The sequence below is a fragment of the Callithrix jacchus genome, chromosome 14 (genome assembly GCF_049354715.1).
Source record: "Callithrix jacchus isolate 240 chromosome 14, calJac240_pri, whole genome shotgun sequence".
Classification (NCBI taxonomy): domain Eukaryota; kingdom Metazoa; phylum Chordata; class Mammalia; order Primates; family Cebidae; genus Callithrix; species Callithrix jacchus.
The window spans coordinates 52,260,317-52,281,970 of record NC_133515.1 but is presented as its reverse complement, the minus strand read 5'-3'; the positions used below and the strand labels follow the sequence as shown (position 1 = coordinate 52,281,970).

General features: G+C 43.1%; 1 protein-coding gene and 1 pseudogene across 6 annotated transcripts in view; one reads left to right on the top strand and one right to left on the bottom strand.

Moving 5' to 3' along the window:
• The window catches only part of FAM161A (FAM161 centrosomal protein A), a 36,902-nt gene extending 30,774 nt beyond the window's left edge, over nucleotides 1-6,128 (bottom strand). For 4 of the 5 annotated variants that reach the window (XR_013526584.1, XR_013526585.1, XM_003734729.6 and 1 more), the window contains exon 1: nucleotides 5,846-6,128. Coding sequence is in view for 2 of the 5 variants with exons in the window: in XM_003734729.6 (XP_003734777.2) it covers nucleotides 5,846-6,028 (183 nt within the window). In the remaining 3 variants the exon portion in view is untranslated. Of the gene's footprint in view, nucleotides 1-1,112; nucleotides 1,237-5,845 lie in introns of all 5 variants that reach the window. The other variant, XM_054244926.2, reaches the window with a different exon arrangement.
• A 532-nt stretch (nucleotides 6,129-6,660) lies between these two features.
• Nucleotides 6,661-13,204, top strand: LOC100408953 (2-methoxy-6-polyprenyl-1,4-benzoquinol methylase, mitochondrial pseudogene; annotated as a pseudogene). The gene has a single exon (XR_613710.5). The product of XR_613710.5 is annotated as a 2-methoxy-6-polyprenyl-1,4-benzoquinol methylase, mitochondrial pseudogene (transcript).
• Nucleotides 13,205-21,654: the final 8,450 nt, after the last annotated feature.

The following is a 21,654-nucleotide window of genomic DNA, read 5'->3' as shown; positions in this document are numbered from 1 at the left end:
AGGCTGAGGCAGGAGAATTGCCTGAACCCAGGAGGTGGAGGTTGCGGTGAGCCGAGATCGCACCATTGCACTCCAGCCTGGGTAACAGGAGTGAAAACTCCGTCACAAAACAAAAACAAAAACAAAAACAAAAACCATCAAAGGGAAGTTCCTCATTTTCTCATCTACAAACTGATACCCTTTTGTGCCCCATTTCTCCTTCCCTCCTGTTTCAAGGATGAACTGCCCCTTCTCTTAGCAGTATTTGACACTTTTCCTCATCATTAAAAACATGAATATGGAACCTCCACATACTTGTGACATTCCTTCTACCACTGTAGCTGCTCCTAAATCTCTTTCAATCTCCTTTGCCCCCTGCCCCCTTTTTCTCCTGATATTTAACTGTACCATTAAACATTGAGGTTCTTAGGAGCTCTATACTAGGCCCCTTCTTTTCTTTGTCTGCACTCTCTCCCTAGGGGAGCTCAGCCATTCCCCTTGTTTTAAAAAGGCTGAAAATTCCCAGATACAAATCTCCAGCCCAGACCCCAGACAAATACAGTTTCCTATGCCCAACTTCTTCCCAGACGTTTCCATTTGGGAGTTTCACAGGCATCTCAAATTTCTATGTTCAAAACAGAAACACTGATTCCCATCCACCCCTCAAACCTGTTCCTCCCACAGTTATCCCCAATTCAGTAAATGGCATTACATTTTATGCAGCTGTTCAAAACCTGGGAATGAGCATCCTTGATTTCTTACTCTCCCTTGGCCCTCATATCCAATCCAATAGTAAATCCTATCCATTCTAGAGAAATCTATGTCTTGTCATCACGACAGGACTCTAAGTCCAACCCTCTGCCTCTGGTACCTGAATTACTGCAAGTCTCCTAACCAATATCCTTACTGCTGCTTTGTCAAACCTTCTAATCATTCTCTACGAAGCCATCACACTGATCTTTTCAAAATATAAATAGAGGCTGGGTGCAGTGGATCACACCTGTAATCCCAACACTTTGGGAGGCCAAGGCAGGCAGATCACAAGGTCAGGAAATCGAGAACATCCCAGCCAACATGGCAAAACCCCGTCTCTACTAAAATACAAAAAATTAGCTGGACATGGTGGTGCGCACCTGTAATCCCCGCTATTCGAGAGGCTGAGGCAGGGGAATCGCTTGAACCGGAGAGGTAGATATTGCAGTGAGCCGAGATGGTGCCACTGCACTCCAGCCAGGCAACAGAGCAAGACCCCGCAATCTAAAAAAAAATTATATATATATATAAACATACTATCTCTTAAAAGCCCTCAGCAATCTCCCACTAATAGGAGGAATTAAAACCTAAACCCCTTACTCTGGTCTACTAGGCTCTGAATGGTCAGGCCCCACTCACTTCTCTAATCTCATTTCCTTCCACTCTCTCTCTCTCTCTCTCTCTCTCTCTTCCTGTTCTGCTGACTTTCTTTCAGATCCTTAATCACCAGATTAATCACAAAGCTGTTTTTCCTCCTATCTTAGGGCTTCTGCATATGCTGTTCCATCTGCCTGGGATGTTCTTCCCATTCCCACACTTCAAATGGCTGCTCTTTCTCATACATCCAGACATGGACTTAAACATTAACAACTCGTTTAAATAGGCTCCCTACTTACAGCTATAAAAGAGAATGAAATCATGTCCTTTGCAGCCACATGGATGGAGCTGTAGGCCATAATCTTAAACAAACTAACACAGGAACAGAAAACCAAATATTGCATGTTCTCATAAGTGGGAGGTAAACAGAAAACCAAATATCGCATGTTCTCATAAGTGGGACATAAACATGGAAACAAGACACTGCGGACTACCGCCAGGTGGGGAGGGAAGAGGGCGGCATACTTTGAAAAACTCCCTATTGGGTACTATGCTTACTAGCTGGATGCAATATATCCATGTAATAAACCTGCACATGCACCCCTGTATCTAAAAGCGGAATTAAATATATATGTGTGTATGTGTATGTGTGTGTGTGTGTATGTATATCGACAGCAGAGCCAGACACAGTGGTTCACGCCTATATTCCCAGAACTTTTGGGAGGCCAAGAAGGGTGGATCACTTGAGCCCAGCAGTTTGAGACCAGTTTGGGCAACATGGCAAAATTCTGTCTCTACAAAAAATATAAAAATTAGCTGAGCATGGTGGCATTTGCCTGTAGTCCCAGCTACTCAGAAGGTTAAGGTGGGGGACTGATTGAACCTGGGGGGTTGAGGCTGCAGCGAGCTGTGATTGCACCACTGCACTTCAGCCTGGAAAAAGAGCAAAACCCTGTGTCAAAAAAGAATAAATAAATAAATAAATAAATAATAAAAAGTGGAGTCAGAGGAAAAAAAATAGGTTCTCTCTTATTTGTTTTTAATCATCATAGCCTATTAATTTCTTTCCCAACATTTCCTATCTTATAGTTATATGTCTGTTCATTTTTAATTATCTAATTTCCCTCACCAGACTGAAAATTCTGTGAGGATGTAAGCTATACCCATTACATTCACCACTGAATACTTAATAACTAGCACCTAATAAATGTTCAATATTTGTTAGAAAAATAAGGTTGCCCCATTAGGAGTGAGATGAGATTTTAGTTTATTTATTTATTTATTTTTGAGACAGAGTTTCACTCTTGTTGCCCAGGTTAGAGTGCTATGGCACAATCTCGGCTCACTGCTCTGCCTCCCGGGTTCAAGCGATTCTCCTTTCTCAGCCTCCTGAGTAGCTGGGATTACAGGTGCATGCCATTACACCTGGCTAATTTTTATATTTTTAGTAAAGATGGGGTTTCATCATATTGGTCAGGCTGGTCTCGAACTCCTGACCTCAGGTGATCCACCCACCTCAGCCTCATAAAGTGCTGGGATTACAGGAATGAGCCACTGCACCGGCCTAAGATTTTATTTTTTATTTTTGTTTATTTATTTCTTTGAGATGGAGTTTCACTCTGTCACCTAGGCTGGAGTGCAGTGGCATGATCTTGGCTCACTGCAACCTCACCTCCTGGGTTCGAGCAATTCTCCTGCCTCAGCACCCCCTGGTATCTGTGATTACAGGTGTGTGCCACCACACCTGGATAATTTTTGTATTTTTAGTAGAGACAGGGTTTTACCATGTTGGCCAGGCTGGTCTCGAACTCCTGACCTCAGATGATCCACCTGCCTCAGCCTCCCAAAGTGCTGGGATTACAGGCATGAGGCACCATGCCTGGCCAGGAGTGAGATTTTAATTGCAAATTACATAGCATTGCTTTACCTGTATCATCATCAGCAATATAACAGGATATGTGGACTAACATCTCTGACTAAGGCCAGATTCAAGGAACAGGCATCAGTGCCCAATATGGGCACTGCAAGGGGTGTGTGTGTGTGTGTGTGTGTGTGTGTGTATGCCAGAGGGGGAGCGTACATGGGGATGGTGCAGGGGTTGGGGGGGGTGAAGGGAGGGTGGGATGGGTGGTCTGGTTTTGGCAAAACCAAAGAGCTGAAAGAGGCCTATTGTGATGGGTGGTTCTCAAATCTATCTTGTGGGGTAGGTATAATATTTGACTTTACTACATTTCATAGATAATAAGGTTAAGGCAAATTAACCTTTAAAAATCAAGACGGAGACCCAAGCCAACCAGTGAAGAAAGTAAAGCCTATTTCCTGCACTCTTCCTGCCTTTTTAGTGCCTCTTTCCCCATCCCTGTGCCCCATGGCTATCAGGTCCACTGTGGCAGCTGACCCACCTTTACTTTTGGATCTCTTATGTGGGATGTCTCTACTAAAAATTGTCTCAGAACAGTAACAAACTGTTAAGACTTGGCTTCCCAGGCTGGGTGAGGTGGCTCATACCTGTGATCCCAGCACTTTGGGAGACCGAGGCAAGTCGATCACTTGGTCAGGAGTTCAGAGATCAGCCTGGCCAACATGATGAAACCCCATCTCTACTAAAAATACAAAAATTAGCACAAGGCAGGTGCCTGTAATCCCAGCTATTGGTGAGGATGAAGCAGGAGAGTTGCTTGAACCCGGGAGGCAGAGGTTGCAGTGAGCCAAGATCGTGCCATTATACTCTAGCCTGGATAAAGAAGCAAGACTCGAACTCAAAACAAAAAGACTTGGCTTCGTTTTGTTTTTTGTAGGATTCTGTCCTTTCCATACTAGATTACTATATAAACTGATCTGTCCTAAGGTAATTAACAGGGCACTGTGGAAGTATATTTGCAGCTTAGAAATGACAGACTCCTTTATCACAGCAAGCCAAAGTAGAGTTTAATCTTTGGGAAGGCACACAAATGACATTCCCACTGGCAACTGTCATAATTATTACTCGTTTATATAGATTGCTTTTTAGAGGAGACACACATTCTTTCATTTGGTTCTCATAACAGCTGAGATGGGAAAGAGACAATTATTATAGATCTTTTACAGATAAGGAAACTGAGATTTAAGGAAGTTATGTCCTAACATCACCTAGCAAGCAGCAGAGAATGGATCCTAATAAGAACTCTTAAATCCTTTTTCTCAGCCGGGCGCAGCGGCTCATGCCTGTAACCCCAGTATTTGGGGAGGCTGAGGTGGGTGGATTGCTTAAGCTTAGGAGTTCAAGACCAGCCTGGGCAAATGGTAAAACCCCGTCTCTACTAAAAAAAAAAAAAAAAAAATACAAAAAATTAGCCAGGTATGGTGTCGTGCACCTGTAGTTCCAGTTACTCAGGAGGCTGAGGCAAGAGAACTGCTTGAACCTGGGAGGCGAGGCTGCAGTGAGCCGAGATCACACCACCGCACTCCAGCCTGGGCAACAGAGCAAGACTCCATTTCAAAAAAAAAAAAAAATCCTTTTTCTCCATAATGTTGCCTACTGAAAATTGTGTTGAGGGGTAGCTTTACCATGAACAAAACTGGCCTTAGCTCTCTGAGCCTGGTTCATGTTCAGGGTCTAATCTGCCTTACTCTAGGTAACTTCAAGTAGTTTGTCTGTTGGTGAAACACTGACCATAAAAGATGTTGCTAAAGATTTTCTCATTTAACAATTTTACTGTAGATAAAAGAGATTAAAATTCCAAAAAACCCAGTGATTTCAATTAATCCTCAATCTTAAGTTTTGTGTCTGAGAAGCTTTGGACACATGGTATTAAGAAACTTTTTCTATCTGCAGATTGCTAGCCAAATTCAAGATTCCATCTTTTAAGTGAATACAGCAGATGGCAGACCCTGCCCTCCACCTGTTGGACTGGTGTCCACAACAGATTTAACATTGAAAACTAATCAGTGAAAAGTCTGTCTGACCCTGAAGAGCCGTTTAGGAAACACTGAAACCTCAGTGATTTGCTTTTCCGAATGCTTATCTGTATCTGTCTGATCTAGCTAGTGAACTCGTGATGGTTTTAAACACGCATCTCTAGAGCATTGTGTTGAGATCCACTTATAACCAGGATCTTAAGGTGAATGACGAAATATACCTGATAGAACAGTTTTCCTCAAATTACAAAAAAAAAGGGGGGGGGGAGCGGAAAGAAATATCCATTCCTGAGATGCTGGAGAGTAGAGAGTAAAATTCTGTACTTTGCACTCGCCAGAAATAGAGTAACATAAATGTTGTCTAGGAAATTTTTACAACAAACTCTTTGGTCGAAAATTTTACAACAAACTCTTTGTTGAAAATTAAAACACTTTTGAACGCCTCGATTTAGAGTATTTTTTGTGAGCGTAAAGAAGCAGATTGGCCAGGACCACCGACTAGGGAGTATGTGCACAGGGCCTCGTACCAGCCTACCCTCAGCTGGGCGGGGACCCAGACAGCCCTCAGCCTGACCCCAGCCCACGCGAGGTCCCAGTCCATGTCCCGCCCCTGCATTACCGACGCCCCCGCGGGCTGCGCCACTTTCTCCTCCTCTTCGTCCTCCGAGATCGCTGTCGCTGCCGTCAGGGCCTGTAAGGGATCTTCGCGTTCGTACTGGGCGACCCGCGCCCCAGTAATGGGATTGACCGGGACCTGGAGACTGGAGGCCGCCAGTTTCGCCGCTTGGTGGGAGGCGGCCATCACCCCGCCTCCGAGGCCTGAGCGCCTGCGCTGGCCCGGGGCGGGAAAGCAGGCGCAGGCCCAGGCGACCCTGCGGCTCCTTGCTAAGGAGGGCGGTTGCTAGGGGCGCCGTAGCTGGGAACGCTACAGGAGCCGCGAGGGACCAAAAGTCACGCAAAAACCCCGCAGGCTGCTAGAGACCCGAGTCGGGCGCTCACTGGATCGTGGCACCTAGTTCCCAGTCTGTTTACTGGTTCCGAACGTTGGCAGGCTGAACAGAGCATTTATTCCACTGCTTTGCGTCTAACCGCCTAAACGCAGACTTCTCACATTATACAACGAAACAACTGCTTTTGTGAAGAAACGAGCGCTTTTTTATTAACTGCAATAACATGTTAGAAGGAGACGGTTGATAGAAGAGACGGCGGAGGAGGAGGAAAGCAGGGCGTGTTACTGGGTGACATTCTCAGAAGAGTGGCAAGCGTGGCGTCCCAGTACCTAACATGGCTCCCCCGGGAGCCAGAGAGTGGAAAGGAGGAAGGTACATTCTACTCTGATTGACTTCAGGGCTAGCAGGAATCCACCAATCAGAAAAAGGCTCCCAGTTGTCCCTTTCGCGTTTTTCTTGACCTGACCAATAAAAGCCCAGAGTTGAGTGGCGCCTGACCTTCCCACTAGTGTCAGTGCAGGTAGTGTAAACCTGGCGTTTGCTTTGGGTTTGTCAGCTTGAGAGTGACAGGATTGAATGGCGCGAGTGCCCAAGAGTCACCACAGACACACCCATCTCCCTCATCCCTATTTCTCTTCCCACTAGGGATTTGGGCGCATCAAATGGCGCCTTCCCTCTGCACCACGTGGCAAAAAGCCAAACCTCAAAATAGCAGAGTGGTGCAGTCTCAGATAACTGTTCCCTAAGCCCCTGCTTACCGAGGCCGAGGCTGCCGCTCTCTCGCTACCCTCTCCCTGTTCTTTACTCTCCTCCCGCTCCCCAGCGCTACAACCGGCCACCGGAGCCACCTGTGGTCAGTATTTTCCTCGTTATGTGTTGCACGTCGTCGAGAACCTAAAGGTCTGAGCCCTTTACCAAACCTTCTTTGTTCTCCTGTCTGGATGTGAGCACCTGCAACGTCTCCCACGTCCACACTTTCTTCAGGCTAGTCTTTGTTTTGGCTGAACATTTGTTTCCCATGCTGAAACAGATGCTGGCTGGGTTCTAAGCAGAAGCCAGAACCATGAGATATGGACCGCCATGTGTGGCCAAGTGTCCAGGAGAGCAATTTCCAGTCAGTTATGGCAGCCAGTTTTGTGGCTGCACTTGCCTGTCTTGGGATTAGGTGTAAGCCAGACCCCAAAACAGCAAGGCAGGTTCACATGCTGAAGCACTGCGAATGGAAAATTAGAATAAAATAAAACACTAAAATAATAGGAATTAGTGAGTGTGGAAAACGTGTGTGTATATAGAAAAGCAGGAAAGTTTCAGTTCACCAGTAGTATTCTAAAATTGCAGATATCTAATAACATAAATAATAACATAGATCAAAGCACAGGCCAGGCGCGGTGGCTCATGCCTGTAATCCCAGCATTTTGGGAGTCTGAGGCTAGTGGATCACCTAAGGTTGGGTGTTCGAGACCAGCCTGGCCAACGTGGTGAAATCCTTGTCTTTACTAAAAATACAAGAATTAGCCAGGCATGGTGGCAGGCACCTGTAATCTCAGCTACTTGGGAGACTGAGGCAGGAGAATCGCTTGAATTTGGGAGGCAGAGGTTGTGAGCCAAGATCACACCCAAGCCGATCACTTGAGGTTGGGAGTTCGAGACCAGCCTGACCAACATAGAGAAATCCCATCTCTACTAAAAATACAAAATTAGCCAGTCGTGGTGGTGCATGCTTGTAATCCCAGTTACTTGGGAGGCTGAGACAAGAAAATCACTTGAATCCAGGAGGCGAGTTTGCAGTGAGCCCATGGCACTCCAGCCTGAGCAACAAGAGCGAAACTCAGTCTCAAAAAAAAAAAAAAAAAAAAGCATGTCTTGTAACTCGAGTACAAAGATGGCAGCTCCCAGAAGCTTGGCTCTATGGAACTACTGCAGTCGTAGGTGGTCATGGGCGATGCGGGGCTGTCAGCTCCTCGGGCTTCGTGGCTCTTGGCTCGTGGCTCTTGGCCCGGGGCCCCACTAAGTGCGCGGCTCTTGTCCCAAGAGAAGCCGGCAACAGAAACGCACTTGGGGTTTCAGACTGTGTGGGAAGAGGAGAAGGGGGGCAAAGTCCATCAGGAGTTTGAAAGTGTGGCTAAGAAGTATGATGTGATGAATGATATGATGAGTCTTGTTATCCATCGTCTTTGGTAGGATTTACTGCTCTGGAATATGCATCTGCTTTCTGGGACCCAGCTGCTTGATGTTGCTGGAGGCACAAGTGACATTGCATTCCGGTTCCTAAATTATGTTCAGTCCCAGCATCAGAGAAAACAGAAGAGGCAGTTAAGGGCCCAACAAAGTTTATCCTGGGAAGAAATTGCCAAAGAGTACAAGAATGAAGAAGATTCCTTGGGCAGGTCTCATGTCATGGTGTGTGACATCAACAAAGAGATGCTAAATGTTGGAAAGCAGAAAGCCTTGGCTCAAGGATACAGAGCTGGACTTGCATGGGTATTAGGAGATGCCAAAGAACTGCCCTTTGATGATGACAAATTTGATATTTACACCATTGCCTTTGGGATTCGGAATGTCACACACATTGATCAGGCACTCCAGGAAGCCCATTGGGTGCTGAAACCAGGAGGATGGTTTCTGTGTCTGGAATTTAGCCAAGTAAACAATCCCCTCATATCCAGGCTTTATGATCTATATAGCTTCCAGGTCATCCCTGTCCTGGGAGAGGTCATTGCTGGAGACTGGAAGTCCTATCAATACCTTGTAGAGAGTATCTGAAGGTTCCCATCTCAGGAAGAGTTCAAGGAGATGATAGAAGATGCAGGCTTTCACAAGGTCACTTATGAAAGTCTAACATCAGGCATTGTGGCCATTGATTCTGCCTTCAAACTTTAATTCCTTCCCTATCATGGAGCATGAACCAATCACACCCTGTTGAAAGCCTGGAACTGAAGGATATTCTGGCAAATGAGACAACAGCAGAGCATCTCCTCTTAAGGATACATACCTTGGACTCATGTTTGAATAGAATACTCTCCAAGTAGAAGAACAAATTCCTGTCACTTTTTTACAGCTTTCTTTGGAGTTGCTTCAGTCCATCTCCCAGAGGCATTTGGTCTGTATTTTTGTTCAACCACTAATTTCTCTTGGCTGTAGAGTGTGTGGTTAAGGTACAACCAGCACTAAGACTCAGTTTTGAAGTGTATTTATAGCTTCTCTGCTGGTGCTGCCCTCCAGAGTGGGTGATAGATCATTTGAACCCAATGATGACTTTAACCAGAAAACTTAATTGTACCTGAATCAACCTTTCAGCCTACCAGGACTGAGTCTAGGTCCAAGTCAGAGGACTAATGATCATGACAATTGTGTGCTGAACCAGTAAACGAGTTTGCCTTTTGGAAAAAAAAAAAAAAAGTATGTAGACCAGAAATGGACAGATCTATAGGAAGAAAATGACATCTTACAGTATCATAGGAAGAATTGTTTTTGTACTTTGGTATTGCGATGTAACATATACAGTGAAATGAATAGTTTTTTGTTTTTTGTTTTTTTTTTGAGACAGAATTTTGCTTTGTTGCCCAGGTTGAAGTGCAGTGGCATGATCTTGGCTCACCGCAACCTCCGCCTCCTCAGTTCAAGTGATTCTCCTGCCCCAGCCACCTGAGTAGCTGCGATTACAGGCACCTGCCACCACACCCAGCTCATTTTTGTATTTTTAGCAGACGCGGGTTTCTATCATGTTGGTCAGGCTGGTCTCGAACTCCTGACCTCAGTTGATCCATGCACCTCAGACTCCAAAAGTGCTGGGATTACAGGTGTTAGGCACCGTGCCCAGCCTAATGTTTGTTTGTATGTATGTATATATGTATTTATTTATTTACTGAGATGGAGTCGCACTTCATTGCCCAGGCTGGAGTGCAATGGTGTGAGCTTGGCTCACTGCAACCTCTGCCTCCTGGGTTCAAGCAATGCTCCTGCCTCAGCCTCCTGAGTAGCTGGGATTACAGCCACAAGCCACCATACCCGGCTAATTTTTTGTATTTTTAGTAGAGATGGGATTTCATCATGTTGGCCAGGATGGTCTCAATCTGCTGACCTCATGATCCGCCAGCCTCAGCCTCCCAAAGTGCTGAGATTATAGACCTGAGCTACCGTGCCTGGTCTAATTTTTGTATTTTTAGTAGAGACGGGGTTTCACCACGTTGGCCAGGCTGGTCTTGAACTCCTGACCTCAGGTGATCCACCCGCTTTGGCCTCCCAAAGTGCTGGGATTATAGGCATGAACCACCTCGCCAGGGAGATCTAAAAGGTATAGTTAGATGAATCCTGACAAATATGTACACTCATGAAATAATACCCTATTAAGATATAGAACATCTGTCATCCCAGAAAGATGTCTTATGTCCAGTTCAATCTCCTAAACTATTCTAGAACTTCATGTAAGTGGAATTATACAGTATGTACCTTTTTGCTCTCAGCTTATTTTGCTCAGTGTACTGTTTTTTGAGATTAATCCATGTTGTATATATGTCTGTACCTTTTTAACTCCTGAATAGTCTTCTTTGCTGAAACATAATAGTTTTCCAATTCTGGAAGAATTTTCCTCAATTTTTGTGCTGTCCATAATGTAACGGTTACAGACAAGGTATACTCTTAAATTTTATCTGCCCTGTCAACATTGTTACTTTCTTAAATTGATCTGCTTACCCATTCATCTGTTGATGGACATTTGCATTGTTTCTGGTTGTTTTTTTTTTTTTTTTTTTTTTTTTTGGCCAGTCAATTTGGTACCTCCAGGAAGCAGACACCAAGGAGTTAAGAAATGCAAGAGATTTATTGGAGAAAATTCTTGTGAAAAATAAAGAGGTCTAGGAAAGTATTCAGGCCAAGATACGGCACCTTAGAAAGGAGAGGGGGAAGGAAGAATAATTGGGTAGAGGAGATTCAAAGTACAATGTAGCTCTAAGAAAACCCTAGTCATCTCATCGGAGAACTCCAACACAGATTACTCTAGAGGAGTGCCAGAATGAATAGAAATGCCCAGCCACCACTGACCTTACTGTTTGAATCATTGGCTAGAGATCTCTGCAAAAAGCACATTTTCAGATGGAACACTGGAGGTGTTCCTAAAGGTGCTGTGGCTGGAGTAAGCTAGTGGTATGCAGGTATATATATGGTTAATAACTGACTCTGTGGTCAGAAGTGTAAGAGAAGGATTAAGACAGAGAGAGAGAGAGAGAGAGAGAGAGAGAGAGATTAAGCTTATTATAAAATTTATTGGTAAGGGCGTGGTGGCTCACGCCTGAAATCCCAGCATTTGGGGAGGCCAAGGCGGATTACCTGAGGTTAGGAATTCGAGACCAGCCTGGCCAACATGAAGAAATCCCATCTCTACTAAAAATACGAAAATTAGCTGGGCGTGGTGGCAGGCGCCTGTAAGCCAATAAACAGAGTCAGTTATTATCCATATACCTGCATACCACTAGCTTACTCCAGCCACAGCACCTTTAGGAACACCTCCAGTGTTCCATCTGAAAATGTGCTTTTTGCAGAGATCTCTAGCCAATGATTCAAACAGTAAGGTCAGTGGTGGCTGGGCATTTCTATTCATACTCAGGAGGCTGAAGCAGGAGAATCGCTTGAACATGGGAAGTGGAGGTTGCAGTGAGCCAGCATTGAGTCACTGCACTCCAGCCAGGCAATAAGGTGAGACTCCATCTTTAAAAAAAATTTATTGATAAGGAATTTATAAATAATGAGATATAGTATACTTTTTACTGTAAATTTCTCATAGACAATTGCTTCTCTTAGAATACTTTCATTGTTTTTTGCTGAACTCTTATATTTGTGGCCAATTTATAATTGCAACTGATTAACAACCTAGTTCAAATGAATGTTGGTTAATATTTTTGTTTTTATTTATGATTAAGATGAAAGTGACATATCCAAGATATAGATTACAGTTTCACTTGTCAATGTTATGAGCAACTTCTTTGCTGAAATAAATAATACTTTCTAACACTGGAATAATTTTTTCTAATTTTTTCTGCTAGTCACAGTGTAAAGGCTGATTTTTTTTTTTTTTTTGAGACGGAGTTTCGCTCTTGTTGCCCAGGCTAGAGTATAATGGCACAATCTTGGCTCACTGCAACCTCTGGTTCCCAGGTTCAAGTGATTCTTCTGCCTCAGCCTCCCAAGTAGCTGGAACTACAGGCACGTGCCACCATGCCTGGCATATTTTGTATTTTTAGTAGAGGCGGGGTTTCACCATGTTGGCCAGGCTGGTCTAGAAATCCCGAACTCAGGTGATCTGTCCGCCTTGGCCTCCCAAAGTGCTGGGATTACAGGTGTGGGCCACTGCACCCAGCCAAGTTAGACATTAATAAAAGAAAAACAACTAAAAAAGCCTTTTTAGTTGGGAAATTTAAAACTCTTCAAAAAACAATTCATGGGTTACAGAAAAACTCATGGCAGAAATTATAGAGAGTCAAATAATAACACAAATATAATGTATCAAAATGTCTAAAATGTAAAATTGTGCAGCCACTTTTTAAAAGTTCAGGCTTTCTTTCTCCCACAGTCCCTCATGTTTTTCTTTTCCATCTTGGGCCTGGCAGAATGGCTTCCACAAAGAAACGTGGCAAGAAGATGCACTGTTCTGCCATCGACCAGGTAGTGACCCAAGAGTACACTTGGGCCACTAGCTCATATCCATGGAGTGGGCTTTAAGAAGCATATCCTGTGGACATTCAAAGAGATTTAGAAATTTGCCACGGGGATGGGCCCTCCAGATGTATGCACTGATACCAGGCTTAACAAGGCTATCAAGGCCAAAGGAATAAGGAATGTCTCACACCAGGTACATGTGTGATTGTTTAGAAACTGTAATAAGGATGAAAATTCACCAAAAAGCTCTGGATGAGAAGTGCCAATCATCATATATGTCAAATAAAGCTATAAAACTGCTAAACAATTTTTGATGGTTCCTCTGAAAGTTGAACATACAATTAATATATGACTCACTCCTAGGTACGTGCCCAAAATAATTGAAAACATGTTCACACAAAAACTTGTGCAGTGTGAAAGAAAATGAAGTAACTAAGGTGAAGTCTTTCTAAAGTGGAGTTAGGAGATTGCTAGGGGATTGCATTCATGCCTGCTAAAAAGTCAAACCACAAAATAGACTTGTAGGAACAACTGAAGTCAGTAACTGCCAGCCTTCATCATCTCTCAGCAGTGAGTAACCAATCAGAATGGGGTTGTGATTTAGGATTTCTACCTAGCCAATAAACTGCCCCCGAAAACTTCTTGTGGGAATCCCCTATTTTTAAAAAACCCTCTCCTGTGCTTGCCTTATTAGTAGACACTGTTCAGGGCTGCTCTGATTCAGTGTATGTGAATAGCAATTATTTGTTTCCTAAATAAATTAAATGCTATTTTCTTTGACCTCTGTGTCTCAATCTGTTTTTTTTTTTTTTTTGTCGCCCACGCTGGGATGCAGTGGCACGATCTCAGCCCAAGGTCTGCCTCCCGGCTCAATCCTCAATCCTTATTAAATAAAGATTGAGCCACTACACCCAGCTTATTATTATTATTATTATTATTATTATTATTTTGAGACGGAGTTTCGTTCTTTTTACCCAGGCTGGAGTGCAATGGTGCGATCTCGGCTCACCGCAACCTCCGCCCCCTGGGTTCAGGCAATTCTCCTGCCTCAGCCTCCTGAGTAGCTGGGATTACAGGCACACACCACCGTGCCCAGCTAATTTTTTGTAATTTTAGTAGAGACGGGGTTTCACCATGTTGACCAGGATGGTCTGGATCTCTTGACCTTGTGATCCACCCACCTCAGCCTCCCAAAGTGCTAGGATTACAGGCTTGAGCCACCGCGCCCGGCCCTATTATTATTATTTTTGGTAGGGTTTTGCTTATGTTGTCCGGGCTGGTCTTGTGTTCAAGCAGTTCACCCTCCTCAGCCTCCCAAGTTCTGGGATTACTTTGAGCCAACACGCCCAGCCTTGATCTTTATTTTAGTTAACACAAATGTTCACTGCAGCATTAATAGGAACCAAAAGATGGAAACACTTCACGTGTCCTTCAGCTGTTGAATGGATTAACAAAATGTGGTGTATCCATACAACAAAATGTTACTGAGTTATAAAAAGGAATGAACTTGGTTGGGCATGGTGGCTCACACCTGTAATCCCAGCACTTTGGGAGGCCGAGGCAGGTGGATCACGAGGTCAGGAGTTCGAGACCAGCCTGACCAACATCGTGAAACCCCATTTCTATTAAAAATTAAAAAAAAAAAAAATTAGCCGGGCATGTTGGCACATGCCTGTTATCCCAGCTACTCAGGAGGCTCAGGCAGGAGAACTGCTTGAACCCGGGAGGCAGAGGTTGCAGTGAGCCGAGATCATGCCATTGCACTCCAGCCTGGGCGACAGAGTGAGACTCTCTCTCAAAAAAAAAACGAATGAACTTGGCTGTATTCCCGTGCCTCCCCCAACAAGTGGGCTTTCCCTCTGGTCCAGGAGGCACAGTGCACTTTGGGTTAGGCAGCAATCTCAGAGCTCAGAAGCAAAATGACCTTCCAAGAAACAAGACAAGATCATTGGTTTAGCAACAAACAGATGTCACTGAAGGAGCTGAAATTTGCGGGATGCCTAGAAGCACAAGAAGAACCAGTGGCAGAACAAAAGCCAATAGAGACCAAAAATGAAGCTGAATGTAACCTTGATGACATAAAAAAGCACCTGTGTGAAAAGGCCCTGGGATCAAATGGGGAAGGCTCAAATGTTCCTGGTCTTAGATGGAAATGTTTGTTGTGTAAATTTTATTTGGTTTTTATGCAATTCACTTCAAAATTGCAAAACTATGTTTTAGACTATAACATTTATTGTAATAATTGCTATGTTGAAGTTCACCATGTTTTAAAAAAAAGATGCAAGTGTTTACATTGAAAAAAAAAAAAGGCATGACCTTCTGATACATACTCCAAGGTAGATGAAACTTGAAATACAATGCAAAGTTAAAAGGTGCCAGACACAAAATGCCACATATTGTATGATTCCATTTATAGGAAATGTTCAGGCTAGTACAGTTCACAAAGACAGAAAGTATTTAATGGGTGCCAGGGGCTGAAGAGAAAGGAAGTGAGGTATGATTGTTAAAGGGAATGGAGTGTCTGTGAGGGAAGATGAAAATGTTCTGGAATTAGATAGTGGTGATGGCAGTTGTACAACTCTGTGAGCATACTAAAAAACACTAAATTGTATACTAAACAAAAAAAAAACCTTAAAAAATGTTTTGTTGCCTGGGTGTGGCAGCTCCTGTAATCCCAGAACTTTGGGAAGCTGAGGTGGGCAGATCACTTAAGGTCAGGAGTTTGAAACCAGCCTGGCCAACATGGCGAAACCCTGTCTCTACTAAAAATACAAAAAACAATTAGCTGGACATGCTGGCATGTGCCTGTAATCCCAGTTACTGGGGTGGCTGAGGCAGGAGAATTACTTGAACCTGGAGGCAGAGGTTGCAGTGAGCTGAAATCGTGCCACTGCACTCCAGCCTGGGTGAAAGAGTGAGACTCCATCTAAAGAAAAAAAAAGTTTTGTCTTTTGACAGTTTGATTAGGAGGTATCTAAATATGGATCTCTTTAAGTTTGTTGAGCTTCTTGGATGAGCAGATTCATATTTTTCATCAAATTCAGGGAGTTTAAAATACTAATTCTGCTCCTTTTTCTCTCTCGTTTATTCTGGGACTCCCATTATGAGTGTGTTGGAACACCTGCTGGGGTCCCACAGGTCTCTGAGGCTTTGATCATTTTCCTTCATTCTTTTTTCTTCCTGTTCCTCAGACCTTGTCATTCAGTCATCTCAGTTGACCTACCTCCAAGTGTGCTGATTCTCTTCTGCAAGTTCAAATCTGCTGAGTGACTTCAGTGAATTTTTTATATCAGTTATTGGACTTTTCAACTTCAGAAGTTTTGTTTTTTAAATTATAATTTCTATTTTGTTATAGACATTCTCTATTTCGCAAGACATCATTCTCATAAAGAATTTGGTTAGATCTTTAACCCTGGTTTCCTTTAGTTCTTCGAATATATTTATAGTAGCAGATTTAAAATCTCTGTCAAATGCATAGCATCTGGCTTCCTCAGACAGTTTATATTGACTGTTATTTCCCCCCACATATAAGCCATTTTCTCATTTCTTTGCGTGGCTCATAATTTTTGCTAAAAACTAGACATCTTGAACATGCCGGCCCCAGATGTTGCCAGTTAAATGCAGCCACATAAGTGATCTCAGAAGAACTGTCCATCTGTCTGCAGGTGCCCCACAAAATCATATGAAATAATATTGTTTAGGCCGGGCATGGTGGCTCAAGCCTGTAATCCCAGCACTTTGGAAGGCCCAGGCGGGTGGATCACGAGGTCAAGAGATCAAGACCATCCTGGTCAACATGGTGAAACCCCGTCTCTACTAAAAAAAAAATACAAAAAATTAGCTGGGCATAGTGGCGCGTGCCTGTAATCCCAGCTACTCCGGAGGCTGAGGCCAGAGAATTGCCTGAACCCAGGAGGCGGAGGTTGCGGTGAGCCGAGATCGTGCCATTGCATTCCAGCCTGGGTAACAAGAGTGAAACTCTGTCTCAAAAAAAAAAAATAATAATATTGTTTAAACCCACTAAGTCTGAGGGAGGAGTTGGTTATACATGAATAGATCACTGATGTACCATTCTACTATACAGACATTGAATTGTTTCCAGCTTTTCACTATTACAAAAAACTTTTTTAAGTTACCGCTTGCATACTGATGGGCCAACTATATGTTTTTATCCATGCTCCGGAGATCCTTATGGGATCAGGCTGAGGCCAGATTCCAGGGGAGATCTTAAGATTGCTTCACTTCTTCTTGTCTTGTGCTGCTTCTCTCCCTTTTAGATTTCTCTTGATTCTACTTCCTTAATAATGTTACACAAAGGAGATAGTTACATGGAAAGTAATGGCTATTTTAAAAATAGAGATTTTGGTTACACTGGGATATGGGTGCATTGGCTCATGCCTGCAATCCTAGCACTTTGGGAGGACAAGGCAGGAAGGAATATAGCTTGAGCCCAGGGGTTCAAGACCAGCCTGGGCAACATAGTGAAACACCAGCTCAAAAAAAAAAAAAAAAAGAAGGAGGGGCCATGGGCCCAAGCGCACACAATTCACTGGTCTTACCATGGTCCCCACCACTCTGATACAGCTGATTTTAAAGAACAGTGGAATGACTTCTTAAAGACTCAGTTACAGCGCCAACACTTTGTAGGGCTGGGATGTTCTCCAGAAGGCTGTATACTCTGAATTAGCACCCAATATACAGTGTCTAGGAATTGAGAGGTAGAAATGGGAGTGGGACCATTCACTACTACACCCAGTGACCCACTAACACAATTTTTGTTTCCTGTTCTTGTGACTTTGTGCCCTGCTGGTCAGAGGTCTTAGTTCTAGAGAGAGGAATGCTTCCACCAGGAGTCATAACAAAGATTCCACTGAAATGTAGAGTTACGTTGGCCACTTAGCCATGTTTGGCTCCTTATGCACCTTTGAATCAACATGCGGAGGGAGTTGCAGTGCTGGTTGTGGTGATTGATGCTGACTACCAAGGGGAAATTGAACTACTTGTACACAATAGAGGAAGAGCATGTCTGGAATATAAGACACCCTTAGGGCGTCTCTTAGTATTACCATGCTTTGTGATTATGGTCAATGGAAAATAATAACCGCTCAATTAAGGTAGAACCCAGACCCTTCAGAATGATTTGGATCACCCCACTGAGTAAAGAACCACTGCTAGTTGAGGTGCTTGCTGAAGACAAAGGGAAAACAGAGAATGTAATAGAAGTTAGTTATCAATACCAGCTACAACCAAAAAAAATCACTTTACAGAAACCTGTAATTGTCATGAGTAGTTCCTCATTTGTCATTAGTATGGATGTGTATATATATATATGTATCTTTCCTCTCATTATTTCCTTATCCTGTAATAATGTAATATTTTTTGTATCACAATATTTTGGTTATGGGATAGCAAGAAGAGTAAAACTTCACGCAGTGGCTTTAACTCCTCTTCTGTGGAAGGAGTTAGTGGGTTTTTGGTCCTACACGGGATAGTTGTATCATGTCAGCTGGATGTATGATCCTGTTATTGCTTTATTTGAAGGTTTAAGTATGCTTTAAGATATATATAATGGCCAAGTTGACTGTGGGTGGATTTATGATGCTTAATATGTCAACTTAATCTGGCCAAGGGATGATATTTGGTTAAAACATTTCTTTTCTTTTTTTTTTTGAGACGGAGTTTTGCTGTTGTTACCCAGACTGGAGTGCAATGGCACGATCTCGGCTCACAGCAACCTCCGCCTTCTGGGTTCAAGCAATTCTCCTGCCTCACCCTCCCGAGTAGCTGGGATTACAGGCACATGCCACCATGCCCAGCTAATTTTTGTATTTTTAGTAGAGACGTGGTTTCACCTCATTGACCAGGATGATCTCGATCTCTTGACCTCATGATCCACCTGCCTCAGCCTCCCAAAGTGTTGGGATTATAGGCGTGACCATCACGTCAGGCCTGGTTAAAACATTTTTGGGAGTGTCTGTGAAGGTGTTTCTGAAAGAGATTAACATTTCATTCGGTTGACTTAATAAAGCAGGTAGCCCTCCCCAATGTTGGTGAGCATCATCCAATCTGTTGAGAGGCTAAGAAAAAGGTGGCTGGGTGTGGTGACTCACCTGTGGTCAGGAGTTTAAGACCAGCCTGGGCAATATGGTAAAACCCTGCCTCTACTACAAAACCAAAAATCAGCCAGATGTGGTGGTAGGTGCCTGTAATTCCAGCTACTCAGGAGGCTGAGGCATGAGAATCACTTGAACCCGGGAGGCAGAGGTTGCAATGAGCTGAGATTGTGCCATTGCAGTTCCACTATGGGCAACAGAGCAAAACTCTGTCTCAAAAAAAGAAAGAAAAAAAAAAGGTGAAGGAAAGCTGAACTTGTTCTCTGACTGCTGAGCAGGGACACAGCGACCCTCTGAGCTCCTAGTTCTTAGGCCTTCAGATCTGGACTAGAAATCTACAGCGTCTTTCTGGCTTTCAGGTCTTCGAACTACACCACTAACTTTCCTAGGTCTCCAGTTTGCAGATGGCAGATTGTGGAATTTCTTGGCCTCCATAATTATATGATCCAATACCTCATTATAAATCTTTCTAGAGACATATTTATCTATATCCTATTGGTTGTTTCTCCGGAGAACCTTCATGCAGGTATGCTACAACATATACTGCATTCCCTATGAAATATTCTCGCTAAAAGTTTAATCTGAATCTAAGTCTCTTTAATTTTTTATTTTACAGGAAACAGGGGAATAAGAAAGGGAATCCAGATGAGAGATACATAATAGGCTAGAACTCATCAAAAAAACTAATGCCATTAAAATGCCATTAGAGACTTTAAGACATAACTAAATACCATGTGTATATACCAAATGTATCTTAGTTTAAGACACAAGTTAGAAAGACACTCTAATGTTTTTCATGGTGGCTCACGCCTATAATCCCAGGGCTTTTGGGAGGCTGAGGCAGGCAGATAACCTGAGGTCAGGAGTTCGAGACCAGTAAGGCCAACATGGTGAAACCCTATCTCTACAAAAAAATACAAACATTAGCCAGGAGTGGTGGCAGGTGCCTGTAATCTCAACTACTTGGGAGGCTGAGGCAGGAGAATTGCTTGAACCCAGGAGGCGGAGGTTGCAGTGAACCGAGATTACACCATTGCACTCCAGCCTTGGCAATAAGAGCAAAACTCGAAGAAAAGGTTCTAGAGCAAGCTTGGTCTAACTAGTGGCCCATGAGCTGCATACAGCCCAGCGCAAATTTGTACTTTCTTAAAACATGAGTTTTTTTTTTTTAGTCATCAGCTATTGTTAGTATTAGTGTATTTTATAGTGGGACCCAAGACAATAATTATTCTTCCATTGTGGCCCAGGGAAGCCAAAAGATTGGACACCCTTGCTCTAGAAACTGTCAGAAAACATGGTTTGGGTGTTAGACATTACAGAATTGTTTTCTTAAAATCGTTTTCCTTTTTTTTCTTGAGATGGATATATTTAATACAGTATTTTATAACCATTTAATATGTATAAAACTTTTTATTAGATTCTCTTTGTGCTAATGCTTTTGGGTGTTGTCTCCCTAACAACATTTCCTCCTCAAGTCCTGTGTTCCACTGCACAACTTTGCTCACTGCGCTAACTTCTATTTACATGTTACAGTTCTGATTGTATAACAAAGTGTCAATTAATAGTTAAATCTAAGTGGGGGGCAATACAATGTTCATACTACTCTTAACTTTCCCACATATTTGAAATTTTTTGTAATAAAAAGTTGAAGGGGAGGATTAAATAGCAATCAAGAAAAAAAGCATACTGCCCCTTAGGGTACAGTCATACCGGTTTTTGCCATTTATTAAAAATTATCCCTTTTAAACAGAATACATTTCCTTTTCATTGCTTTAGAATTAACTGTATCAAACCTCTTCTTGAGAGCTTTCTTATTTGCTCAATTTCCCGACAGCTGGCATAGATTACATAAGCTGTTGTAAAACCCAAGTCAGCTCTCAACAGGGTATGGTTTAATTTATACCAAAACCAGCTGAACAGAACCAGTGACAGGAACACATTTAGCTTGGAAGAATTCTTTTAAGAATGCTATATAAACTATTTGTATTTATTTAGGTATAACATGAGACACAAAAAACATTGTGCTGTTAGGCTGGGCATGGTGGCTCACGCCTGTAATCCTAGCACTTTGGGAAGCCAAGGTGAGGATAGCTTGAGTCCAGGAATCCAATGCCAGCCTGGATTACACAGTGAGACCTTGTCTGTACAAAAAAAATAAATACAAAAATTAGTCAGGCATGGTGGTGTACACTTGTAGTCCCAGCTAATAGGGAGGCTGAGGTGGGAAGATCACTTGAGCCTAGATGGGTGAGACTGCAGTGAGCCGTAGTTGTGCCACTGCACTCCAGCCTGGGCGACAGAGCAAGATCATGTCTCAAAACATAAAACAAAAAAACTTTGCTGCTATCTGGGTGCAGTGGCATGGGCTTGTAGTGCTAGGTACTTGGGAGGCTGTGGCAGGATAACTTGAGCCCAGGAGTTCAATGTTAGAGTGAGCTATATTTTCCCATGACTAGCCACCACACTCCTGCCTAGGAAAATGGCAAGACACGGCCACTGAAAAACAAAACATCTCGTGAATAACTGACAAATATTTAAATGTAAATATGAATTATTTTGACTAGTGATTTTAGGATATACCTGATTCAACCGTTTTATGGCAGCTAGAATTAACATTTCACAAATGCTCTTATCAAAATGAGGTATAAACTCAAGTACTAAATTCCACACAATACAGAAATCTTTATCTAAATATATTAAACTTACATTTGGCA